The sequence below is a fragment of the Ipomoea triloba genome, chromosome 8 (genome assembly GCF_003576645.1).
Source record: "Ipomoea triloba cultivar NCNSP0323 chromosome 8, ASM357664v1".
Lineage (NCBI taxonomy): Eukaryota > Viridiplantae > Streptophyta > Magnoliopsida > Solanales > Convolvulaceae > Ipomoea > Ipomoea triloba.
The window spans coordinates 5862614-5886702 of NC_044923.1; the positions used below are offsets into that span (position 1 = coordinate 5862614).

General features: G+C 35.1%; 3 protein-coding genes across 4 annotated transcripts; 1 reads left to right on the plus strand and 2 right to left on the minus strand.

Annotated features, from left to right (window-relative positions):
* Positions 1-912: 912 nt before the first annotated feature.
* On the minus strand, positions 913-8241 carry LOC116028068 (small RNA 2'-O-methyltransferase). 2 transcript variants are annotated; one of them, XM_031269862.1, is made up of 10 exons: positions 8015-8241; positions 7149-7435; positions 6558-6647; positions 5611-6068; positions 5167-5409; positions 4070-4977; positions 3661-3812; positions 3465-3581; positions 2615-2752; positions 913-1558 (listed from the first exon to the last, which is right to left on the minus strand). In XM_031269862.1, exons 2-10 carry the CDS (start codon positions 7419-7421, stop codon positions 1142-1144), a joined length of 2796 nt encoding a protein of 931 aa, XP_031125722.1. In that variant the 5' UTR covers positions 7422-7435; positions 8015-8241; the 3' UTR covers positions 913-1141. The 2 variants fall into 2 exon arrangements, with proteins under 2 accessions (XP_031125722.1, XP_031125721.1); XM_031269861.1 differs by having other exon boundaries at positions 7149-7493; positions 8015-8240.
* A 4370-nt stretch (positions 8242-12611) lies between these two features.
* On the plus strand, positions 12612-18936 carry LOC116026546 (riboflavin biosynthesis protein PYRR, chloroplastic). Its single transcript, XM_031267864.1, has 9 exons — positions 12612-13102; positions 13429-13563; positions 14935-15034; positions 15187-15312; positions 15455-15768; positions 16170-16289; positions 17269-17514; positions 17599-17724; positions 18410-18936. The coding sequence occupies exons 1-9, from the start codon at positions 12725-12727 to the stop codon at positions 18692-18694; spliced, it is 1830 nt and encodes a 609-aa protein (XP_031123724.1). The 5' UTR covers positions 12612-12724; the 3' UTR covers positions 18695-18936.
* A 194-nt stretch (positions 18937-19130) lies between these two features.
* On the minus strand, positions 19131-21461 carry LOC116026547 (dihydroceramide fatty acyl 2-hydroxylase FAH2-like). The gene is made up of 7 exons (XM_031267865.1): positions 21359-21461; positions 20784-20842; positions 20609-20701; positions 20137-20333; positions 19784-19889; positions 19533-19679; positions 19131-19449 (listed from the first exon to the last, which is right to left on the minus strand). Exons 2-7 carry the CDS (start codon positions 20832-20834, stop codon positions 19330-19332), a joined length of 714 nt encoding a protein of 237 aa, XP_031123725.1. The 5' UTR covers positions 20835-20842; positions 21359-21461; the 3' UTR covers positions 19131-19329.
* Positions 21462-24089: the final 2628 nt, after the last annotated feature.

The following is a 24089-nucleotide window of genomic DNA, read 5'->3' on the forward strand; positions in this document are numbered from 1 at the left end:
TGAGGTGTTTGTATTAGCAGACCATAAGATAGTATTAGTTGTTTATAAGAAAGCATTTGATAAATTAATTATTTACTATCTGCATGTAACTTGTAAAATAATTACAGAGTATTTTATTTATTAAATTATTCTTAATTTTTGTAGTGTTAAATATAAATTTTAAAATAAGTTTTTTTTTTAATGGAGCCATGTGACATGGTCAGATGGTCCTAATGTCAATTAGGGCATGAAGGGGAGATTCGAGGGTTAATTGGTTCTAGTAATAATCGAAGTTTAGGGGTAATGTTTTTTTGCCTAAATTGAGTCGAGAAATAAAGTTGGGCTAGAACGCAAAGACCAAAAAATGTTGTTTAAAGTAGAGAAAGGGAAAAATTTTAGGTATCAAAGTGTGGTAAGATGTTAACTAAATGGTAATATAATTCACACCTATTGATCAATCAACCTCAGTCTATTGGTTGGACGGATAGGTTGGGTCAGTGGACCTATTTTGTTCTTTTATGTATATAAACCTCTTGTAACCTATTTACAAGTTTTTTTTTTTTTTGAGAGAGAAGCATATTTACAAGTTAAATGGTTAAAATTTGTCATATAAATTAAAAATTGGTTGATAAAGTATTACCAAATACCCCCATTTACTTGAGAAAAAAAATCATGAGTTTTACATTGAGATAATAACATGTATGTATTTAGTAGAGAATACATTTTCTTGTTATTTCATTCAATTTATAAACTAGGTAAATGTTCTCAATTTTTATTTTATTTTTTTGGAGAAGTGGAGAAATTGTTGACCTCCATCTCTACTTTTTTTTTTCTTCAGCTATTGCCTTTGGCTTTCTCTAATTCAAATTGTTTTTAAAATTCCCTAAAATTAGATTATGAAAATGAATTTGGAAATTTAAAGAAATGAAAAACTGATAAACTAGCATATAGCTTTCCATAAATTTCATCAACTAGGACCACACCGTGTTTGTGCCGGTAGAAAAAGTTCATACATTAGCACTTAGAGCCACCAAAATGTAACTGTTTTACAGTGGGGGGTAGGGGAAGAGGGGGGCTTAGAGACCAATTTTACCATACATATGGTTTGACTAAAAATGTAGCAAAAGAAGGCATTGTAAGCCCAAAGATTTTAGAGTGCAGATCATGAATTACTACTCCTATTCCATTCCCATACAACTTCATAACTTTCAGCAGCATCTGTTATCAAGAATTCCTCGTCTTTCTTTCTAAAGACCCCTATTTGGGAGGCGAACCCTGGTTCTTTATCACCATCCCCACCAACTCCGCTGAACTCAACACTATAGTTATACTTCAGAGCTAGGTCAGTTGCCCAGTGGCCGAATTGCTCTCTTGTCCACTCAAATTTGTGGTCATGGTTGCGGAATTTACATGCCTGATTCTCATCTCGTTCCTCTTCCGGGCTTTGAAGAGTAGATCTCTGGAGAATTGGATTGTATTCATAATTTGGGGTCGAGACAATAAGAATGCGTGGACAAAACGTGCTAAGTACAACATTCCCGAATATACAAGCCTCATCTTCTTCCATGTGTTCAATGACCTATAGTAAACCAAATGTCAAACTTTCATGATTGAAAAGAGAAGAAAATCATAAACGTGGATGCACATAATGAAATATAAAGAAGGATGAGTTATTGGATAATTTTACGCTCAATAAGAGAATGTAGTCATGATCATGTCAAGGAAATGGAGTTCATAAAAAATTAGGGAGAGAGGAGTTGCAGCAGTGTACTGGGTGGCCCGCTGACACAGAATGGGTCATAGAGGGAGTAAACTAAAAGTTTCACAGCCCCGGATGGATTTAGGAGTCCTTGTGTGAGCCGTATGTGGTGAGAGTCGCACATACGGTAACGAGGGGGGTTTGCGTCTATACATGTAGCGTGGTGCTTGGGCCTACCCACCCTATTTGTTCCATGATCTATGGGTCTACTGGAGCTTATGTTCTACTATGTGCATCCTACCCAAGAGTCTTAGTTGCTATCAGTGTTGCAAAAATCGCGCTTAAGCGCTGGCCGGCCGGCTAGAATTTTACCGTAATCAGTGTTCTAGGCGGCCTAGGCACCAACTAGGCCACGGCAAACTAGGCAGTCGTCTAGGTGGCCTAGGTAACCAATTAGCTATTGTTTCGTTTTTTTTTTTTAATGAGTTATTTCGCTCAAAACGACATCATTTTGAGCAAAATAACCCCATATCGTTCAAATTAGTCCCAAACCCCAAAAAAAAAAAAAAAAAAAAATTGAAATCACCTACTCTAATATTGATACTTTGTGAGTCGCGACTTTGTGGAATTGTGTTTTGATTCTTTAAATCTTTATATAATTTACAATTCTAGATGTTTTTTAGGTTAATATTTTAGTATTAACTATTAAAGCATTAAATAGTTTATAATTATCAAGTCTTAAAAAAATTAAAAAAAAAAAAAAAACAATTAAATTATTTATATATATATATATATATATAAAGGGTGCCTAGGCGCCAATTAATTGGCACCGCCCGAGGAACGACTAGCGATCTTTGCAACCTTGCTTGCTATGTAATCTCTAGCAGAAAGAATAACAAAAAGTTGGGAGAACTTTTAAGCTCAAGATCTCATTACCTCCAAGCAGGTTGCAATATCAAATCCACGTAGGCGAGAATCAAAATTTGTAATGGAACCATAAAATAGGACAGCAGACTCAACTTTGTTAATCGATGGTTCAGTATCCATACTTGCATTCAGTTTCGTATGGAGTATCTGCATTGTAAATCGCCAAGAGTAAGTGTATTTAAACATGATTAAGTTTAGATAAAAACTATACAGACAGAAAGTTGTTTCTATCAAGCATCTTACAAGGAATACAAGCGCATGTATCACGGAGAGAACCTTTTTTTTTTTCAAAAAATAAAATATGGTACATATTCATTTTACAAATCTATAGTTCAAACTCAATTTGAAGAGTTTACAGAGAAAGTCGCTTCTGTCATGCATCTTTTACAAGCACTTGTAGTCTTGTACCATGGAGAACCTTTTTTCAACAAAATTAATGTATTCATTCAACAAATCTATTGTTCAAACTCAATTTAGCCTCGCCTTTTTCCCTTAGTGCAGCCTCAACTTTTGATTAATTAGGAAACAACATAGAAACATTTTCAAAATGAGTTTCATCGATTCCAAAACAGGGAAAAATATAAATGTGTTTCTTGTGTCGGAAACAATATGAGAAGACATTAGCCCCCTTCAATTTGCGAACTTATATATTTAGACAAGTTGCGTTTGTGTCGGAAAAATATACCCCCTATATTTATTATTTGCATGTTTTGCCCGAGTTTCGTTTCTTATATTTTTTGAAATTCTTGTTTCCGCACTACATAGTATATGCATCAAGCACAACAAACAAGAAAAGCATGGATTTAGAATAGAAGAATTTAAGAAGTAGAGCCACTATAAAGTAGATCTAAATGCTGACCTTTGCTGCACGGGCAAGACCTTTATGTGAAAGATCGACACCAGCAATCCTCTCCAAAGAACTTGGATAGTCTAATAGAGAATCCAATAAACTTCCAGAGCCACAACCCAAATCAACCTGCACTTCAACCAAATTTTAAACTCTAATTTAAAATTTTAAGAGATTTTAATCAATTAATCACATTGAAAAACTTTACCAAAGACGCAGCACATGATTGTCTAATGTGTTGCAATGCATATTCAACGCGTTGTTTTGATAGAGGAGGTTTAAATAAAGCCTGCTCCATTCTGTCCTCCAAGGGTACTGTCACCCGCAGCAAAGTTACTACACACTCCAGAAAGCACGTTCCTGTCAAAGAAAGAGGAAAACATTAGGAACGAAATTTGCAACGTAAGTTATAGCTTAGGGACGAGAAGTGAGCTCGACCTATTAGAAAAAAAAAAAAAAGACAAAATTTGCAACGTCAGTTATAGCTTAGGGACGATAAGTGAGCACGACCAACAAGTAGGGACAAATCTTACAATTACCCTATAACTTACGGACGAAAAGTGCAATTTTCCCGACAAAAAACATATCCTAAAAGTAAAATTGAATTGTTAATGTACCTGTTGACAATAATGTAACAATAGTATCAGAATCACCAGCTGCTGCTAGAATGAACTCATCAGGAGGCAACTCCATATTAATCCATGCAGACTGACCAGCAGACATCTGTGTAACAGCTGCCTCTAGAAGAGGCAAAACAGCGCCACAGCCAATCTCAAACTCAAACTCCTCACTGCTCTCAATATATTCCTTTGTGCATTCCCCTTTGGCAACCAAAGATATGCTATAACTTATACAAACTAAAGCACCAGTAGACGGAGTAACTCCAGAGTCACGACCCCCTATCTTCACAGAAGATACCTTATCTACCAGCTTGTTATTCTGTTGATTCATGTAATCGTAGGCCAAGAAACTGCGGGACTGTGTTCCGATGCTCTGAAACTGGTAATGCACAGACAGGCATGTAGCAAACTCCTTAAGAAAGTGCTGGGGATAAATAAGGATATCAAGTTCCTTGGAAGCAGAGGTAACAGTTTCCGCGGACAAATCTAGTATAACAAAAAATAAATTCAACCAAGAAAGGACTTTCAAAGCAACAGTCTCTATTGCATCAGCCTCTTTCTTATAAGACTGTTTTGGTGAGCACTGTATAATCAAATCCTGACACTTGGATAAAATCTTGACTACACACTTATATTCTACAATAGGTACCGTTGGTTGATCATTTCCATTTGTTTTATCTCCACCTGAATCAGGTGATCCCTGCAAAGCTGGTTGTGATTCAAAGGAATTACATAGAAAGATAGGTTCAGATAGTCGATGCTGGCGGCAGAATACAGTAAGGATTTCTTTTGGAAAGGAACCTTTCCAATTGCTCCGTATGGTGAATACTGCAGGCAGTTCTGCCGCAATTATTGCCTCCCTTGATAACTTGTAAATTCCCCTAGGTATCTTAGAGGCAAGCAACCTAGGAAAGAATAGAGAATAAAAGAAGATTCAGCAAATCCATAAGTTAATAATTTATGATAAAGCCATGCAGAAGTCCATTCTGTAGTGTGGTAGTTCACATGCTTCTGAAATATCTCAGATATGCAAGTAAAGATTGACTTCGTCAGAATTAGGCTGACATAAACCGAAAGGAAGCCAACTTGAGTACCTATAGTATGTACGTAAGGACACAGCTTCATGAAAAAGATCAATAGACCTCCATGTGTACCCGAGAGATGCCAAAATTGCATCACCACATATATCTTGACCACATAAGTAGCTTGCCCTGACATTAAATGCTCCTTCAAGTTGACCAGTTTGATTGGTATGACACTGAGATAATTGGCTAAGTGTTTTAGCATTGGGAATACAGTAATATAGCCTCATCTCTGAGGAAGCTCTGCCAAGAGTCCTGCAAGGAAAAAATACTTTGGTAAAATAACAAATATCATCGAGTGCATGAAAGAAATTTATGTTTGCAACTTGCAAAGATCATCATGTCATGGCCAAACGAGTAGCCTTTTTACTTTTTCTTAATAGATACCATCATAACAAGAAATAAAGAGTTAGATGCCCATGGCAAAGGCTAACAGGAAAGTGATAGAGAGCTCACCTAGAAATCAGAACCTTAGAAGCATCCCTTAACCCTAGTTCACATGCAATAACATCCAGGTAATAGCCATTGACAGAGGCATTAAGGATCATAGGTTCTACAGTCTTCTTGAGGGAAGATGGAATTCGTATCACCTCAATTGGAATGCTTTCACCCATGCCAGATTCAGACTTTAATAAGGATTGCATAGTCTCAGGAGGGTATGCATTCAACTTCTTCAGTGAAAGATGGTCTTCAGAGAAGAGCATAGAACCACCTAATTTTTCAGCTGCCCTATGAATAAGTTCCATCACCAACAAAATATTTGACTCAACCTCAGGTTTAATGTATTTGCATAAGCTACAAATCTTTGCATCATAGACAGCAATTGCAGATACTGGAACAAAACCATTAAGGTGACCCTCTCTCTGTAATGCAGCTCTTAAGTGACCACTAACTGGATGCACTGAAGAAAGGAACTTCAACAAATGGGAAGAGGAGGGGTAGCAAATGTCAGTCTTTTTTTTATTAGCTTGACAATATGTGATAACAAAAATTGCATTGAATTTATCAACCATTATTAACAGTTGTTGTTTGTTTTTTATTTTTACCCAACAAGTTTGCCACCAGGTATGTGAGGGTTGTCATTAACAGGTAAGATTATGTATATTACAATAGGGGTGCATTTGGTTCAAGTTATGTGTTCAATTATCTCTCATTTCCTAAGGGAATGTTATATGCCCTCATTTGGTTCCCGGGAATGTGAGATTCCAGAAATGGTTTCGTAGTTCTTTTTTGTCACATACTCACATTCCTAAGAATCCCATTCCTCCCAAATTCTTAGATAAAGCGAGATTTCCAAAAAATGTGAAATTGGGACTCTCATAACCTAAACCAAATGCACCCTAACATTTATTTGCTCTTCCCAACATCCAACATTTCATGGTGACTTACAGTAAACCACATACCTCATCTGAGAACAAATACGATAGGCGATTGACTAATTGACCCCATGCTTCCTCTGGAGTAGGATTATCTTTATTTGGATTAATGCCAAGCTGCAGCACATGAAATATCAATGAGCAACAAAGGTCCCTGACACTGACATAATGCATCAAGAAATGCACAGCAAAGAAGCAAATCAATCCAAGAAAGTAACATTTCCTTAGATTTTATCCAAGATGTTATTTGGAAAAGCCTTTAACTGGCACTTAGTTTCAGCACACAGGTTCAATATCCTCACCTAACAATATTACAATCTTGAATGATTTGAATGTTACTGAGTCTGAATTTTACTTTATCTAGATTGGTTTTGAATTCTTTCAAGTCCATGGAGTAAAAAATAGTTCAATGTAACTACAATGGAGAGTTCAGAAATCTGGAAGAACTGCAAATGCATTAAACTTCCATTGCACATTTAGGAGTTACTGAGACCAAACCTAGAAAGTGTTTACATTTTTGAAACATGAATAATATTGCTCACAAACAACTTAAAAATTGTCTCCCTTTCTTCAAACATCTGACCAGTAGATGAAGTAAAGCAAAACAAAATTTATAACCTTTTCTATGGCCTTCTCGGCAGCAGATTGCTCAGCATCCTTTTTTCTTTTACAGATGTCAGAGACAATAGAGCATTCTGGAAGTGTCAGAGTGCAGCGGTAGAGACAAGGACCCTTCTGTGAGATGCATAAACCAGGACATCCATTTTGAGTGTAATCTTGGATTTCCTCAACTCTGTAAACAGCTGTACTACCAAATTTCTGGTGTATTATAGACTTGGGTGTAGGAGTAGGCTTCTTCGAAACAATAACAGAAGACTTTCCGGTTTCCATTGTTTAGCGCACACCTAATTTAACACAATTTCCACTGATCAATACTAATTTTTCTCTCTGAATATTGCCTTCCTGTGTCAATAAAGGAAGACAAATTCAATCAGTTGTAGAGTTCCAAGAAAAATCAAGCATATTCATACAATTTACATCTACAAGCCCAGTAAGCTAAATAGTATATAAACTCCCTTCAAGTAAAATTCAAGGAAACCACCCTCTATAAAGACTTAATCAACTAATAAAGCTAAAAAAATCAAATTTCTTTCAAAAATAAAACATTAAATAGTTACATTGAACAAACAATCAAGAAACGTTACTGCATAAAACATTCTGTAATATCCAAAACACAACCTACTACAGAAATAAATATACAGATGGCTTACTATATTGGCAGTGATACACACTAAAATGATCAACCCATTCATCCATTCCAGTACTATAAGCTAATAAACAACACAAAATACTCAAAAAGTAAAATGCAAAGTGGAAAGATCATACTTATATCGACTATTCGAATATAAATTTACGTATTTTTACACTCAAAAAAAAAAAAAAAACAATAAAAAATTGTGAAGAAAAGTAGGAGAAGACAGCACCTTTATATTGGCAATGGCTCAAGAGGGAGATACCCTTAGTATAGAGAGAGATGGGGTTGACCTTTATCCGTGAAAATTGGCCATGGTTTTTGAGCTTTTATTCTCCGAGAAGAAGAGTAGTCAGTAAGGAATGCATATAGTGTCAGTATTGCAGAAGAATTTTGGTTGACGGGTCCGACCCGAATAATTAACTCGTATAATAGGAACCTACCCGGCCGCGCACTTTCTACTTTCTACTTTCTATACTTTATATAAGGCCTCTGTGGAACGTGGAATATTACATGTGGATTTTTTCCAGATATTTTCAGCCCATATAAAAAATGAAAGGAAAGAGAAATAAAAAAAGAAATTAAAAAAAAAAAAAAAAAGTAGTCAGATGACCGTCAATTGAACATAAAAGAAATATTTTTTTATTTATATTTTTTAATTAATAAATAATACTTTCTCTGTCTTATTTTGTCTTTCATGTTTACTATTCATTAGTTAAATCAATTTTTTTTCACTAATATTTTAAATTATTTTTAAATTAATTTTTTATGTTTTATAATATTTTTAATATAGTTTCAAAAAAATATAAATTTTATATATTAATATAGAACTCCTATGAAAATTTAAATTTAAAATAATTTTAATTAAATCTTATTAATTGAACTAACTAATACACGCAATGTGACGGAACTAGGAAGAGGTCCCGTCACTCCCGTCAGTTTCGTCCCATTGCATGTATTAGTTGGTTCACTTATGTATCATTATTATCGCACAATTACACTTGAGCACACTATCCGCATTTAAATCGTATAGGTCATTTCCAAAGTGCCATCAGTGACCTCTTTTCATTTTTGCTGCTTGCCTTTAGCATGACACACTGCTTTTTCCGTTGAAATGGAGGTAACTACATCAAATAATGAGAAAAAAGGTCAAATTCATTTCTTTTTAATTATGTGAATTATTAATAAATACTTTTCTTACCATACTTTTTATAATTTTGTCCGGAAGTCAATTTATTACACTTCAAGTAAAAAAGTATATCCATCATCATCATCATCATACTATAATAAACTTTGAGTGGGAGGACAAAAAAAAATATAGTATTTAACTTGTCATGTGTGTATATATATATCTAAAAAAATAATAAATGTGAATGAAGGTTATACCCCTCATTTATGTTCGTTTTTTCCGTTAAGTTTTTTTGTACATTATGTTATAAAAGTTGTACTACATAATATTTTGGACAAATATACCCCTACTATTATAACTTCCGTTATCTTTTCCACTATTTTTACTATGCACATGCATCCACCATATATTTTCTTATCTTCTTTAATAATAATAATAATAGTTTATACACATTAAATATTAGAGTTATATGTTAGTTATTTTTTAAAATATAAATATTCAATTTATAAAAATATTTTACATTATTATTATTATTATTATTTACTATATTAAAATTTAAATATTTAAAATTTTAATATAAAATACTAATATTGGGCACATATTTTTTGCGCATCGCGCATGAGAAAAACTAGTACATATATATATATATATATATATATATATATATATATATATATATATATACACATACTTACTTACAATATTGAAAACAATAGTTTACTAATATAAATAAAATGGGCAGTTCAATATATAGGTACATGGGGTATCAATTTACATGTGTTGGACATAAAAATAAATAAAAGTTGTTACTAACTTTTTTACGAGTCAACTATAACATAAACAATTTTATAATGTATTAAAATATTTAAAGAAAAATATTATTTTTTAAGAAAATGTTCCATCTTGAAGTGTAGATGACAACATAACAATAGTTCTAAGAATGATATTATTATTGATCAATTCATGATGAAGAGATGTATTTATAAGGATACAAAGAGTTATAGTCAGTATATGAATGATAAATGGTAATACTCTTAATAATTTAATAATTTATGAGAGAGAGTGAATTCCAGTTTGTCTAGAATATAGAGTCTTAATACGCCCGCTCAAGCTTAAAGTTATATAGAGAGAACATTGAGCTTGTTCCTTAGATAAGTGAATCTTATTGTGGTTAGTGACTTTGTAAAGATGTCTGCTAGCTGGTCTTTTGTGGAGATTAAATTCACTTGTATTTCTTTTTATGTCGCTTTGTCACGAACAAAATGGTAGTCAATTTTAACATGTTTTATTTGTGCATGAAACACACAATTCGCACACATATAGGTAGCATCAAGACTTCCACACTATAGTTTAGGTGGTTTTTGCATAGTAAGACCAAGCTCTTTAATTAAAGCAACTAACCATGTGACTTCTGTTAATACATCAGCTATGGCCTTGTATCCGCTTCTGTTGAAGATCTTGCAATTTTCTTTTGCTCACGGCAAGCCTAGCTAGGAGATTAGATATTTGCCAACAAAAAGAAAAAAAAAAGGAAAAAAAAAAAAAAGAAAAGAAAAGAAAGAAAGAGAGAAGCAAGACCACTAGTGGATTTGCGGTCATCATGACAGCCCACCTAATTCGAGTCCGATAATGCATGAATATCGTATGAATCTGACTTTATAAGTTGAAGACCATAATATAGAGTAGCTTTAACATACATTATGAGACGTTTAGGGTAATGCAGAGATCATTGGTATGAAATTACATAAATTGACAAAACTTGTTGACAACAAAATAGAGATCTAGACGATTGATTGTGAGATATTAGAGTGCCCCACCAATGTTGCGATACTGTGTTGAATTATCATACAGTTGAGAGAAGTTTGATGCAATTAGCTTCTTGTTGATTGAAATCGGTGTGAAAATTGATTTGTAGTGTTCCATCTCGAATCTTTTGAGTATTTCTAGCATATACTTCCATTGTGCTATAAGAAACATCCCCTTGTTGTGTACTGTCTCAACCCCTAAAAAGAAGCTCGGTGGTCCCATATTACAAATTTTGAAAGTGTCAGCTAGTTTGCCCGTTACACAAACCAAGAGAGTGTTGATGGCTTGCTGCTGCTCATAATTAGTATGTCATCAACATCTTTGAAACCAATTGAGAGCAGACAATCATAAAGATTTTTGAACCATGCATGTGGTGCCTGCTTCAAACTATAAAGAGATTGTTGCAACTTGCATACATGGGTGGGAAAGTTGTTGCCAATGTACCCTGGTAGTTGCTTCATGTAGACATTCTGATAGGCTAACCATTTGTGATAACAAGATATAAGAGAAACTTTACACTAGTTGGTTTGACAACTAGACTAAAAGTGTCAAAATAATCTTATCTTTCAACCTGATTGAATCCTTTTGCAACAAGACTGGTTTTGTATCGTTCAATTGTACCATAAGCTCTTCTTTTGATTCGATAAACCCATTTGCATCTAATCACATTCATATCTCGTTCATGTGGAACCAACTTCCAAGTGTTGTTGATTAAATTCTCCATCCAGAACTTTTTCACAACTTGAAAGTGACACGTGAGTTTTGAGTCGTCAACACAAGCAATTAAGGCTTTGTTACATGTGAAATCACGAGTCATGGACCTTAGGATCATTGGATGAGTGCGTTGGGGACGTTCGAGCCTAGAACAATCAACCAGATGCGGAATAGGATTAGAATCAGTCGGGAGAGGGTTGGGGTCGAGTACACGAGTGTGTCGCTGGTGTGTTGTAACTGTGCCCCTAACTACAATTGGGACAAAGTTACAACACCACAGCGACACGCCCATGTCGATTGTCGCTGCAGTGATAAGTACCATGACACGCCCATATATAAATGCACGTGCTACAAACAAACCTGCATTACAACATAAATGACAAATGAAGCTTACGGCTGTGTTTGACAGAGCTTATTTAGGAGCTTATAGCTTATTTTAAGCTACTAATAAACTATAAGCTTTGTTTGGTAATATTCTCAAAATAAGATAGTAGCTTAAAATAAGAGTTTATTTTGAAACGCTACTTCAGGTAGCTTTTCAAAAATAAGCTAGTAGCTTCTTAACTTTTTTCCATCTTTTATCCTTATTATTTTATATAAATGACATCATTTATCCCTCCCAATTAAAACTCTTTTGGCTTTTTTCTTCAATATGTTTCGTTGTAATTTTAATTTGATATTTGTGGTTGAACAATAATTTTTGTATTAACTAATTTTATGAATTATAAACATCTTGTTTTACTTTATATATTTTTAAATATATGTTATTACTTTATATTTTATTAAATTATATTGATTTTATTATTTTATATTTTAATATGTAAACAAACCTATTTATAATTAAAACTATTTAACTTTTATGAAGATGTCCTTTTTAGTCTTTTTACATTTATCAACTCACCAAAAAGCTAATTTTACCAAACACTTTTAAGCATAACAACTAGCTTAACAACTCTTCAGATTTCAGTTTCGAGCTTATAGCTTTTCAGCTTTCAGCTACTTTTCAGCTTTCAGCTACCATTTCAGCTAGGTTTGCCAAACATATAACACTAATTTCCATATCTGTCAATTACACTGTTTTTTTCTCTCTGTTTTCTACTATCATCTAAAAATATTAGAAAAAAAAAAAAAATCCAGAGTCTAACAGCTAAAGCGTGAAGTGCACCACATGGTCCACATCTCCTGTGCAAAGTTCTTGCACAGCAAAACTCGAAGTTCATCTTCTGCAAATGCACTTCACTCTCCGCATCCATTGATACCCAAATTCTGCTATACATGACCAGCAAATAACCAATGGCTCATCTCTTGGGAAGATTCTCCGCTCCTTTCATCGTCAGGCCAACCGCCGTCTCCGCTTCTGCTTCTGCCTCCTCCAACAACCAATCTTCCCTCTCCTACGGCCTCGATGCTAGCTTCATCAAGCGGGCGGCGGAGCTCGCCGATAAATCCGCCGGATTCACCGCTCCTCACCCCAATTTCGGTTGCGTGATCGCCGCCGATGGAGGCGCCGCGACGGTGGGGGAGGGCTATTTGTATGCGGAGGGGACCACGGCTGCTGAGGTGCAGGCGGTGGAGGCTGCTGGGGAGCTCTGTAGAGGCGCCGTTGCTTATCTCAATATGGAACCCGGCGACTCGGGTAGTGACACCACTGCCGTCTCTGCTCTTATCCAGGTGGCTTTAAATGCTCATTTCACCTTTTTCCTTCTTTCATTTCTGCTACATTTTTTTCACCTTCAATGTTTAGGGATTTTATTTGAATACCACTGAGTAAAAGTGAAGTATACACGACAAGTATAAGGGAAAGTTTTCATTTCTGTCGGAAGCTTAGAAGTTTATAGTGGTATTCATTTAGCCAATGTGATTAACTGAAGAGAAATTCAACTAAATAGGTAAAGTGTGCACCTGTTTAGCATCGAAATGTGATTGAAAATGTTTATAGTATGCACATGTTTGGTTCTGAAGGTCTGAACTAAGTGTAACTAATGAATGCTGATTAGGCAGGAATTTCAAGAGTTGTCATTGGGATTCGCCATCCTCTGCAACATCTTCGGGGAAGTGCAATCCGTGCACTAAGAAGTGAAGGTCTACAGGTTGATGTGTTAGGAGAGGATCTAGATAGCAAAATTTTTGAGGTAACTTGTTTGTCTCTTCCTTAGAAGGAGGCTGAGATTGTATATATTTAGTGATTGGAAATTGTCTTAATTGATTGGTTGAGAAATGAATTTTTAAATGATTGAATTCGGCTAGAATCACTATGCAGTCTTCTGCACTAAAAAGATTCACTTGGACTGGTCACTAATTAGTGTCTGAGAATCTTCCCTGATGTGGTGATATTTTAATTGAAAATTTTATCTCTGTCCTATTAACTAATCACAACATTTGCCTATCATCTCATAGTGTTTCAGTCAACTTGTAGGTGTGAAGGTGGGGCACGAGGCCTCTTATGCCTTCTTTGGTTTTGTATACTTTGTATGTAGTACACTTCCATAGTTGTCCATTCATTATTTTCCATCCTACCATAATCTCATGGAACTATTTTTTTCCCCGATTAACCCCTAGACTATAAGACACTTTCAAAATGAAAATTGGATTTCATCCTATATAACTTTATTAATTTTATATTTTTAAACACTGCTTAAGCCTCATAACTATTGTTTTACAAAATTGTTGTTGCATTTTTGTATTTTAGTAAGGTTATCACTTATCAGGGTCCTCCAAATTAAGATTGTTGGGGTAGTTTTCTTTAACAGTTTCACAAAATTACATTTTACTTCTAGATCTGTACCCATGTACAGAATTTCAGAGTTTTCATGGTAACTAACCAGACTACCAGAGTAAGAAAAAACAGAAAATACTTTTACTTGTACAGTTGTACACTTGGAAAATAGAAAACAAAGAATGAAGAATGGAAAATTGGAGAAAGTAAAACTGGAGAATTGAAGTAAACACATAGTGCTTGATCAAAACCTTGTAAAATTTATAATCCTGTCTCAATCCTTATTGGGATTATTCTCTCCTCTCCTGCATCATGCAAGTCCAGGGAAAGTAAGATGTGTGCAACCTTAGCTGTATTATACATGAGGTTGGTTTTACAGCTTGAATCTACTATGATGGTCATTGGATCATATCTACTTAAACTATTTAATTGCACATCAAAGTCCCACACTCCCACTTGATACAGGCAGATGCATTTCTTATAATTTTATTTTCCCTATCTCTTGAATATACTGTTTCTTTACATAACAAAATAAATTAATTGCGATTGATGATTGATCATCTAAGTTCTTTACTATTTTGACTTCATGGTTTTAAAAAGTTGATGTTGTATATTTGTTGATTTTATATCGGTAACTATCCTTATTTGCTGAGCAATTGAAATTTCACAGTGGTCCTAAGTCATCCACAGGGGATGTGAACACTTTTTTTTTTTTTTTTTTTTTTTTTTTTTTTTTTTTTTTAAAGTTTTTGTGTTCTTAACTTCTTATAGTTTGCTGTGTTTCCAGGAAGCTCTTAAATCCTGCCTTATCGTCAATGCACCTTTGCTTTATAGAGCTGCTTGCCAAGTTCCATTTTCTGTTCTTAAATATGCAATGACCCTTGATGGTGAAGACACTGCCTTTACTATTTATTCTATTAACTTTATATCTTTTGAAGTTTTAAGTTTATTTACTTTAGTGTTTCATGGTTAGAGGCTTAGAGGATGAACTCTTAACAATTTGGAAAAGTGGCTCATTTTCGTATTTCTTAATGATCAGGGAAAATTGCTGCTAGTAGTGGACATGCATCTTGGATCAGCAGCAAAAAGTCAAGAAGTCGAGTTTTTGAATTGCGGGGACGAAGTGATGCTGTCATTGTTGGAGGAAATACTGTGCGTAAAGATAGTATGCATCCTTTTAGCCATTCTCTTGTACTTTGACAGGAATTGTAGAATATGTTATTGCCTCTTTAGATCATCTTTAGTGGGGAATAGGGATGATAAAGATATTCTAATGCTGGTGCATCTAACACAACTTTGGTGTTTAGATCCACGCTTGACTGCTAGACATGGAGGTGGCCATGTACCCCGCCGAATTGTGATGTCACAATCTCTAAATCTTCCTGATGAAGCGAATATTTGGGATGTTGCTGAAGTCCCTACTATAGTTGCAACACAAAGAGGTGCTAGAAGAAGCTTTCAAAAATTTCTTGCTTCCAAAGGGGTTGAAGTAGTAGAGTTTGATATCTTAGACCCAAGAGATGTTATGGAGTACCTGTATGATCGTGGTTACCTCTCTGTATTGTGGGAGTGTGGAGGGACACTGGCTGCTTCTGCAATTTCATCTGGAGTCATACACAAGGTATGAGTTGACACTTTCATTTTTTAAAATTTATTTTTAATGCTAGTATCATTTAATCCTTGACTTTCTTGTCATCTAATTTTATTATTATTATTATTATTATTATTATTATTATTTTAAAATGGAAGATGATATGGGATCTGTCCTCACAATTTGTCAAAGTTACCTGCAACAATGATTTGTTTATTTTTTATATTACTTGTATATTTATGAGCTTTTATTGTGAATGTAAGAGATATCTTTCTTCAGGTTACGTTGGTAGTCTCTTCAATTACATTCTTTTCTTTGTACACTCTGTATATTGAAACTTAAAAGTGTCCTCTCTTCATTTTTATGAAGCCTGCATGCATTTTTGGTATAGAGTGTGTCCTTCTTGTAATAGATTTCAAACCTTGATGCAGGTGCATGCATTTGTTGCGCCAAAAATTATAGGTGGAAAAAATGCACCAACTCCAGTGAGTGATCTTGGGATGGTAGAGATGACACAAGCTTTGGAATTGATTGATGTTTGCTATGAGCAGGTCAACTTGTTTCTATGCTTATATTTTAATCAATATGATCTTCCTGTGTCGTTTACCTCTACTGTCACTTTCGTCTATGTTGCATGCGTTGGACATGCATTGGATTTGTAGAACAGTGGGGGTACAGATTCATTTATTTAATGTATATGTAACTATTGAGAACTTTTTAATGGTACAACGAGTTGTGCTAATATATGACTAGTCCAAAGTTAGAATTACTACTAATATACCATTAAGAAGTTGCATTATTGGGGTGGGTGGGGGGACAAGTAAAATGAATGAATAAAAGGGGTGAGGGGTTAGGCCTGATGTGTAATAGTTTTCCTGAACCTATCATACCGATGCTGATGCACCTTTGAATTAATTAACAATGAACACAAGAAGCATTACAGGCAACACCTATTTTATTGAAGGAAATATGTGTTAGGATGTGCCAAAAGCACGGAGTTTTGTTATTGCAAAATGTAATCATGAAGAATGGATGCCCAAATGGAGATAATATGATTGCTCGAACTCTTGCATATGTAACCTATGTGTGAACTTAGGTACTTTCTGGTAAAAGCTAAACATTTGACTAGCTACGATTTTACACAAGCATGTCTATGTTCAACATCTCTGTTACTTTTTTCTTTGGTAAAGAGAGTTTAATAAGGGAGAGAAGTTACGTATCTCAATCAATTGTTGCTTGTATGTTTTCTTTCTTTATTGGGAAAAATGCTAGCAACGCTTAAATATTCATTTGACCCACTATGATACTCATTTTTCCCAACCTTCAATAATTCAAATAAAAACTGCATCAATGTACCATATCCATGTGACCGTGTGATGTAAGTCTCTGTCTCAATTTTAAGCTTTAAAGTAACATAGTTTAGGAGTGGAAACATCCTTTAGAGGAGGTAGATAATGTTCTTGTTTGCCTTTGATATAAAATTCTTCAAAATATTATCTAGATGCTCAATACTAAAGATGTGGTTTGCAGATTGGACCTGACATGCTCGTCAGTGGATTTCTTCATCCAGTTCCAGACCTCACGCCTGTTATTCCGTCTGTAGAAGAAACTTCTGAAATTGATCCTACCATTTCTCCTTATGAATCGAGCATCATATTCTTTTATAAAACATGGGAGCAGTATGGTTCCTTTTCAAACTTCTCTCACCACCCAATTCAAATGCCTGATGAAACCAGAGATATTGTCACCTGGTCCAGTGTAGAGCATTATTACCAGGTACCTTGAATAATAAGCTTAGAGTTTCTTGAATTTGCTTTGTCTTTTAGACTCTTTTCTTATTGCTTTTTGTTCAATTTGAAGGCACAGAAATTTACCGGAGTGCCTGATCCTGTGGCTCAAAACTGTATTGAAGACATAAAAAATGCAAAGAGCCCCGAGGAAGCAGCACGTATGGGAAGGAGGATACAGAGGCAACAACCTGATCTGGTATGGCTTCAATTCCTGCTATATGTAATGCATATTTAAGAGTTGGGATGTAGAATAAAGTCCTAGCTGCAAATTTAAGATCCATTATACCAGTGTCTAGCTTTTCTGGATTTGGAAGCCCAGCACAACGGCAAGGTGGGATGTATTATAGTTGTAACATTATTTTGCTGTGACATTCACCTAATTGTCTTGAAAAACAGGAGGTTCAATTGCGTTGGCTATGTTGACTCTTTAACACTGTTGCAAAAATTGGCCGCCTAGACCGCCTAGGCGCTAGGCGCCCTTAGGCCGAGGCGAATTGCTCCCTAGGTGGCTGGCCGCCTAGTGCCTAACTCGCCCGACTGGGCCGAGTTGGCGGCTGACTAGGCCGAATTCGACCGAGTTAACTCGCTCAACTCGGCAGAGTTAGCCGACTTAACTCGGGAGAGTCAGCATTGTTAATTTTTTTTTTTATTATATTTATATATATTTAAATTTGTTTATTTATATAAATATGAGAAGTAAGAGATGTGTATATAATATATGACATACACCCACACACATGCACTGTTTTTTTTTTGTTTTTATAGGTCGCCGCCTAGGCGCGCCTACTGCAACCATGCTCTTTAAAAGACTACATTACCCTTAGCTTTAAATTTAATACTAAGTTTCACATTATGCCTTCAACGTTGCTATGTACATGCAGGTAAGATCAGATTGGGAGTCCATCAAGGTTGATGTCATGTATAAGGCCTTGAAATGCAAGTTCACAACATACCCTCATCTCGAGTCTTTGCTGGTTGCAACAGCAGGATCAGTTCTCGTAGAAGGCTCACCCCATGATCTCTTCTGGGGAGGGGGCCGGGATGGGGAAGGTCTAAATTATCTCGGAAGACTGCTGATGCGGCTGAGATCTGAGTTTCTAGACAAGAAGAGTTCAGCATCATATAAAAACTCAGTTGACCATCAAGCAATGAATAAACCCATGTAAGTGTGGTGTAAACAAAATAGTAGATCAAAGCTCCCTTTGGAAGATTGCTGAGATTGGACATCTTTAGCCCCCTCTGCAATTTGAATGGTACCGCTCCAACCGCTCTCCCAACTTTAAATTAGTTTAATAAATAATGGCCACGATTCGTAATATAGTTAGCTTATTAAGCCAATTTTGATTTATTTAACCACGGTTAGTTGTTTGACTTGATTAAGCAATCGATTAACTAACTTTTTGTAACAGTTTATTTTGCATAATCAGCTAGCTATCAGCTAACAACTAAATTACCAAATTAAATCCAGTAACCCATTTTACATATAATTAGTTATCAGCTAACAGTTATTTACGTATTTACCTATAATGCTGATCATAGTTGGTTAAAATGTTGATTGATAGACTACATATTACATGACCAAAACTTGAACAGAAGTGCAAATAGGCTTAAAACACTTTTTTTTGGCATAGCATTTCTCTCCTTCACCAAATCTTTCACAGGCAGTTTGAGTTACAAATGAATCAGATACAGAAGATGAATCCTATCAGTGTTTGCTAATATCAATCATAACCTGAGAAAAATGTAAAAACAAAAACATATTCTAAAATGAAAATATTATTCTCTTCAGCTCCAGTTACAATCACCTACTTTTCTTGGTTGATCTAGGAGGAGGAAGTGTTCCAAAAACAATGTCCCAGAAAGTGCTGGTGATTCCAAACCCTTTATCCTGGTTCCTGAAGTGATGATCCATGTGGAATCTCTACAATGCACAAACAAAATCTCTCAATTAACACTAAAACACACCAAAAGTTTACTATTTTTGTTAAGAGAAGGAATTCATACCTTTAGAGATTGGGACATTCCGGTTAACGGCTTTCCATGGTGCAGGTAGTAGTGGGTGCAATCATACATGACATATCCCAACAACGCTCCTCCAAGTATGGCATAAACGTAAATCGGAGGAGCTAGAAGTTTAACCAAGCCCCATAACTAAAAACCATTGAGAAACAAAAGAAAAAAAGTCATAAACGTCTGTAATACTCATCACTTTCTTTTGTTTGTCTAGTTGAAATAGGAATTGAAACTATACATACAGGCATGAGCATAATCGTAGTAGCAGCAGGGGGGAAAACCAGCCTCATCCCATCCATAGGGTGCTTGTGATGGCAACCGTGCATCAAATAGTGAAACGTGTTCGCCCTGCATTCATATTTCGCAAGCTATTAACACAGTCACAGCCACGAGAAAAACTCACAACCACTATCTGAGATTGTGCACTGAATAAACCTCAAGGAGGTAAACCAGTTAGGCTAACTCATAGTTAACTGACTCAAACCAAGAAAGTCAATAGGCTGCTCAAGCTAAAAGCTCAACTTGTAACCTTGTAGTTACTAGATTAACATGCATTATAATAATGTAAGATGTCACTCTATAACGATTGGCTTACCAATATCCCCGTGTTTTAACGTGGAAAAGAAAGCGGTGTAGAGAGTATTCCAGCAATGTCCAGGCAGCTAAGCTGGCAAGAAGAGTTACAGCCAGCTGAGGAGTGGGTAGTCCCATATTTACTGAGGTTGAAGCAAACCACCACACAACTGGTAGCCATATGGTTGGAATTGCCCACCATGGGGTGCGAGTCAAGAACTGCATCACAATACAATTAATGAAACCTACTTAATCGAGCTAAAAAAGTTCATAAAATTTTTAATCTGTCACGAGATTAGAACAAACCCGTATTGATCTTCCTGATAGAAGATGTATTGCAATGCTTATATTCATGCAAAAATTTAAACAACCACCAAGCCTGTTCACTTAGCCTTAAAGTTACAATCTTTGGTCTATAATATTGGAAAATTAATATCATTCTTCAAAAGTGTCTTTGTGATTCTTGAAAAATATATGAAAATGATATTAATTACCTCCAAAAACCCATTTCCAAAGAATCTTGGGCCTTCTTTGCTAACAATCGGTTGATGAACCCACTCATCATAAGCATCACCAAGATGGCCAACCTAAAAAATTAAGTTGTTTTTGTAGATGAGTCAAAGCAATATATAATGTTATATTGAAATATGGAATGGTTAGAGATGTGACCTGGAAAACAAGTGGCTTGCTCAAATCCACTTCGAATCCCTGTGCCGCCATCTTGGCACCTTGTTTCACACCATAAAAAAAACAAAATATGAGATACAAATATACAACAATTCAAACTTTTCTCATAAAAATACTAGGTAAATCTCACAAAACGGACTAATTGGGAAATCACACAGAGCGGTAAATAATAAATTACATCCTGCGAAGGTGTTGGCAATAATCAAACTCATAGTCATCTAAATGCAATAATCGTGCTCCACCCAATCAGCCATCATCTACTGCTCATAAAAACACACTATGAACCTCATATAAAGCACTGCTCATAAAAACACACTCTGAACCTCATATAAAGTTGGTCATATCTTAAAACTGTGATTGAATGATCAGTGATTCTTGATAAAAAATTAATGCATTCTCCACTTTATAGTAACAAGCTAATAAGATTCAAATATAACTCATGAACCTAACATAATGTAATATTTAGTATGAAAAGATCATCAAAATAGGATATGAGATAGATACAAGAGTTGGGAGTGTGAAAAGTTGATGAGGATTGAAACATTATATGAACTAACCTGTGACAATGCTGGATGGAGAGATCTTCAATAATTTTTTATTTGGGAAATAAAGTTCCTTCTTATTTAATTGATGACTAATGGAGGAATGAAAGCCTAATGTTTGAAGCTTTGGACTCCAATATAAATTATGTTGGGGGATGGATGTGAAGATGGTTTTGAGATTGTGATGGAAAATAACTTGAAAAACTAAGCCAAACTTGAACTAATTGTTAGGGGAGCCAAACAATAAGTTGTTAGCCATATATTTTACCATTTTCAAACCAAAAATATATATAATTAAATTTTTTTTTTGAGAAGAAATACTTAATTCATTAGATCAGAAATAAGACAATCAACAAGATGAGAAGGAGGGTGATCAAACCACTCTCCGCAACCTGACAAAGAAACGGCTTCCCGAGCAACATTGTGGGCAGCACGATTCGCAGATCGCTTAACAAAATAGAAGTTAACACCATCAATCGTGGAAGCTACTTCTTTAACATCGTCAATGACAAAACCAAAGCAAGAAATAAAAGAGTCTGAACGTAAAGCATTATAAACTAATTGAGAGTCACACTCAACATCCACATCTCCCATGCCTGTCCCCTTCAACCAGCTAAGTGCCTCACGGATGCAGATTGCCTCGGCTTCTTTGACCTCATATTTTCCCATATTTTCCCATAATACGTACTCCTTTAGCAGCCAAAAACCGACCACCATCATCTCGTAACACCCAACCTAAACCCATAGCATTGTTACACTCATCGAACGCAGCATCCGTATTCATTTTAATTAAATTTTAATAATTCTTTTTTTTTTAATCCATAGAAGTTTATAAGTAACAATGAAAATGGATGGTCCTTTGTTTCTAAATAAGTCACAATAAATTAAATAAAAAATAGTTATTCTTTTGTCTAATGTGTGTGAGACAAATTATGTCACATGGAAATATAAACACGTGACAATCGGTAGCAGATGATTGGGTTTTTTGATTTAGAAGTATAATTATTTTTTATAATATATAAAAACTATTAAAACAGAAAAATATTTGTAAATATATACACTCAAATGCATTTGATTAGTACTTAAAGTTTTGATATTGGTTCCAACTAACCGTAAAAAAATCAAGTCATTTCATTAGGACTAAGGAGGCTATTAATATAATTCTATTGTATTTGAAAAAGCATAAAACCCAAAAATTCATTTCTAGTGGAGATGCTGCCCAAAGAGTAGGGCTACGTGATCATCGTCCTCGTCCTCTACTGTTTCCTCAATCTCTGGATGTCTTTCCAAGTCAGCAAAGCTCGCAGAAGTATAAGGTTCCCTATCCTACCATGTACCCATTGGAAGCTGAAAACAAGGATGCTAATCTCTTCAATTGCGTTCAGAGAGGATATCAGAATTTACTGATGATATTGAGAGGAAATGAGGAATTTGGGAGAAAATGAGGAATTAGTCACTTCATCTGAGCCATATACATTGTTTCTCGGTATGGCTATTTCCCTGGCTATGCCACTGGTGATCCTGAGCAATATGATTTCCTTGCAATTTCTGGTCTTCAGATTTGGGCAATATCTTGTGCAATCAAGCTTCTAACGGATGCTGCTTGGTAGCGGTCTCTTATATTTGCCTCAGACAAATCCATATAGGTCTTTTTATCGTTTTTTGAGTAATGTTCTTGCTTAATTATTATGCTGTGGTTTTGTTATTTTAACCTTTAAACGAGGCACGGCCTTAACTGTTATCATGTAGAAACTTTGCCAACCATATGGTTTTGTTTTTGGTTATGACTGCCATAAAATGTATGTGTTTGCGCATATATCAATTCCTAGCAGCTCTTGCTTTGACTGCAAAAAAAATAAAAAATAAAAATAAAATCAAGATGAGTGGTTTTATTCTTTAAAAAAAAATGCATCTTTATCTATTTCTTTTATACTTGTTCCGCGGAGATTTTGTTGGATAAAGATAATAGATGTTAATTGGATTTTTATTTTCAAAAATATTTTACNAAGGAGGGTGATCAAACCACTCTCCGCAACCTGACAAAGAAACGGCTTCCCGAGCAACATTGTGGGCAGCACGATTCGCAGATCGCTTAACAAAATAGAAGTTAACACCATCAATCGTGGAAGCTACTTCTTTAACATCGTCAATGACAAAACCAAAGCAAGAAATAAAAGAGTCTGAACGTAAAGCATTATAAACTAATTGAGAGTCACACTCAACATCCACATCTCCCATGCCTGTCCCCTTCAACCAGCTAAGTGCCTCACGGATGCAGATTGCCTCGGCTTCTTTGACCTCATATTTTCCCATATTTTCCCATAATACGTACTCCTTTAGCAGCCAAAAACCGACCACCATCATCTCGTAACACCCAACCTAAACCCATAGCATTGTTACACTCATCGAACGCAGCATCCGTATTCATTTTAATTAAATTTTAATAATTCTTTTTTTTTTAATCCATAGAAGTTTATAAGTAACAATGAAAATGGATGGTCCTTTGTTTCTAAATAAGTCACAATAAATTAAATAAAAAATAGTTATTCTTTTGTCTAATGTGTGTGAGACAAATTATGTCACATGGAAATATAAACACGTGACAATCGGTAGCAGATGATTGGGTTTTTTGATTTAGAAGTATAATTATTTTTTATAATATATAAAAACTATTAAAACAGAAAAATATTTGTAAATATATACACTCAAATGCATTTGATTAGTACTTAAAGTTTTGATATTGGTT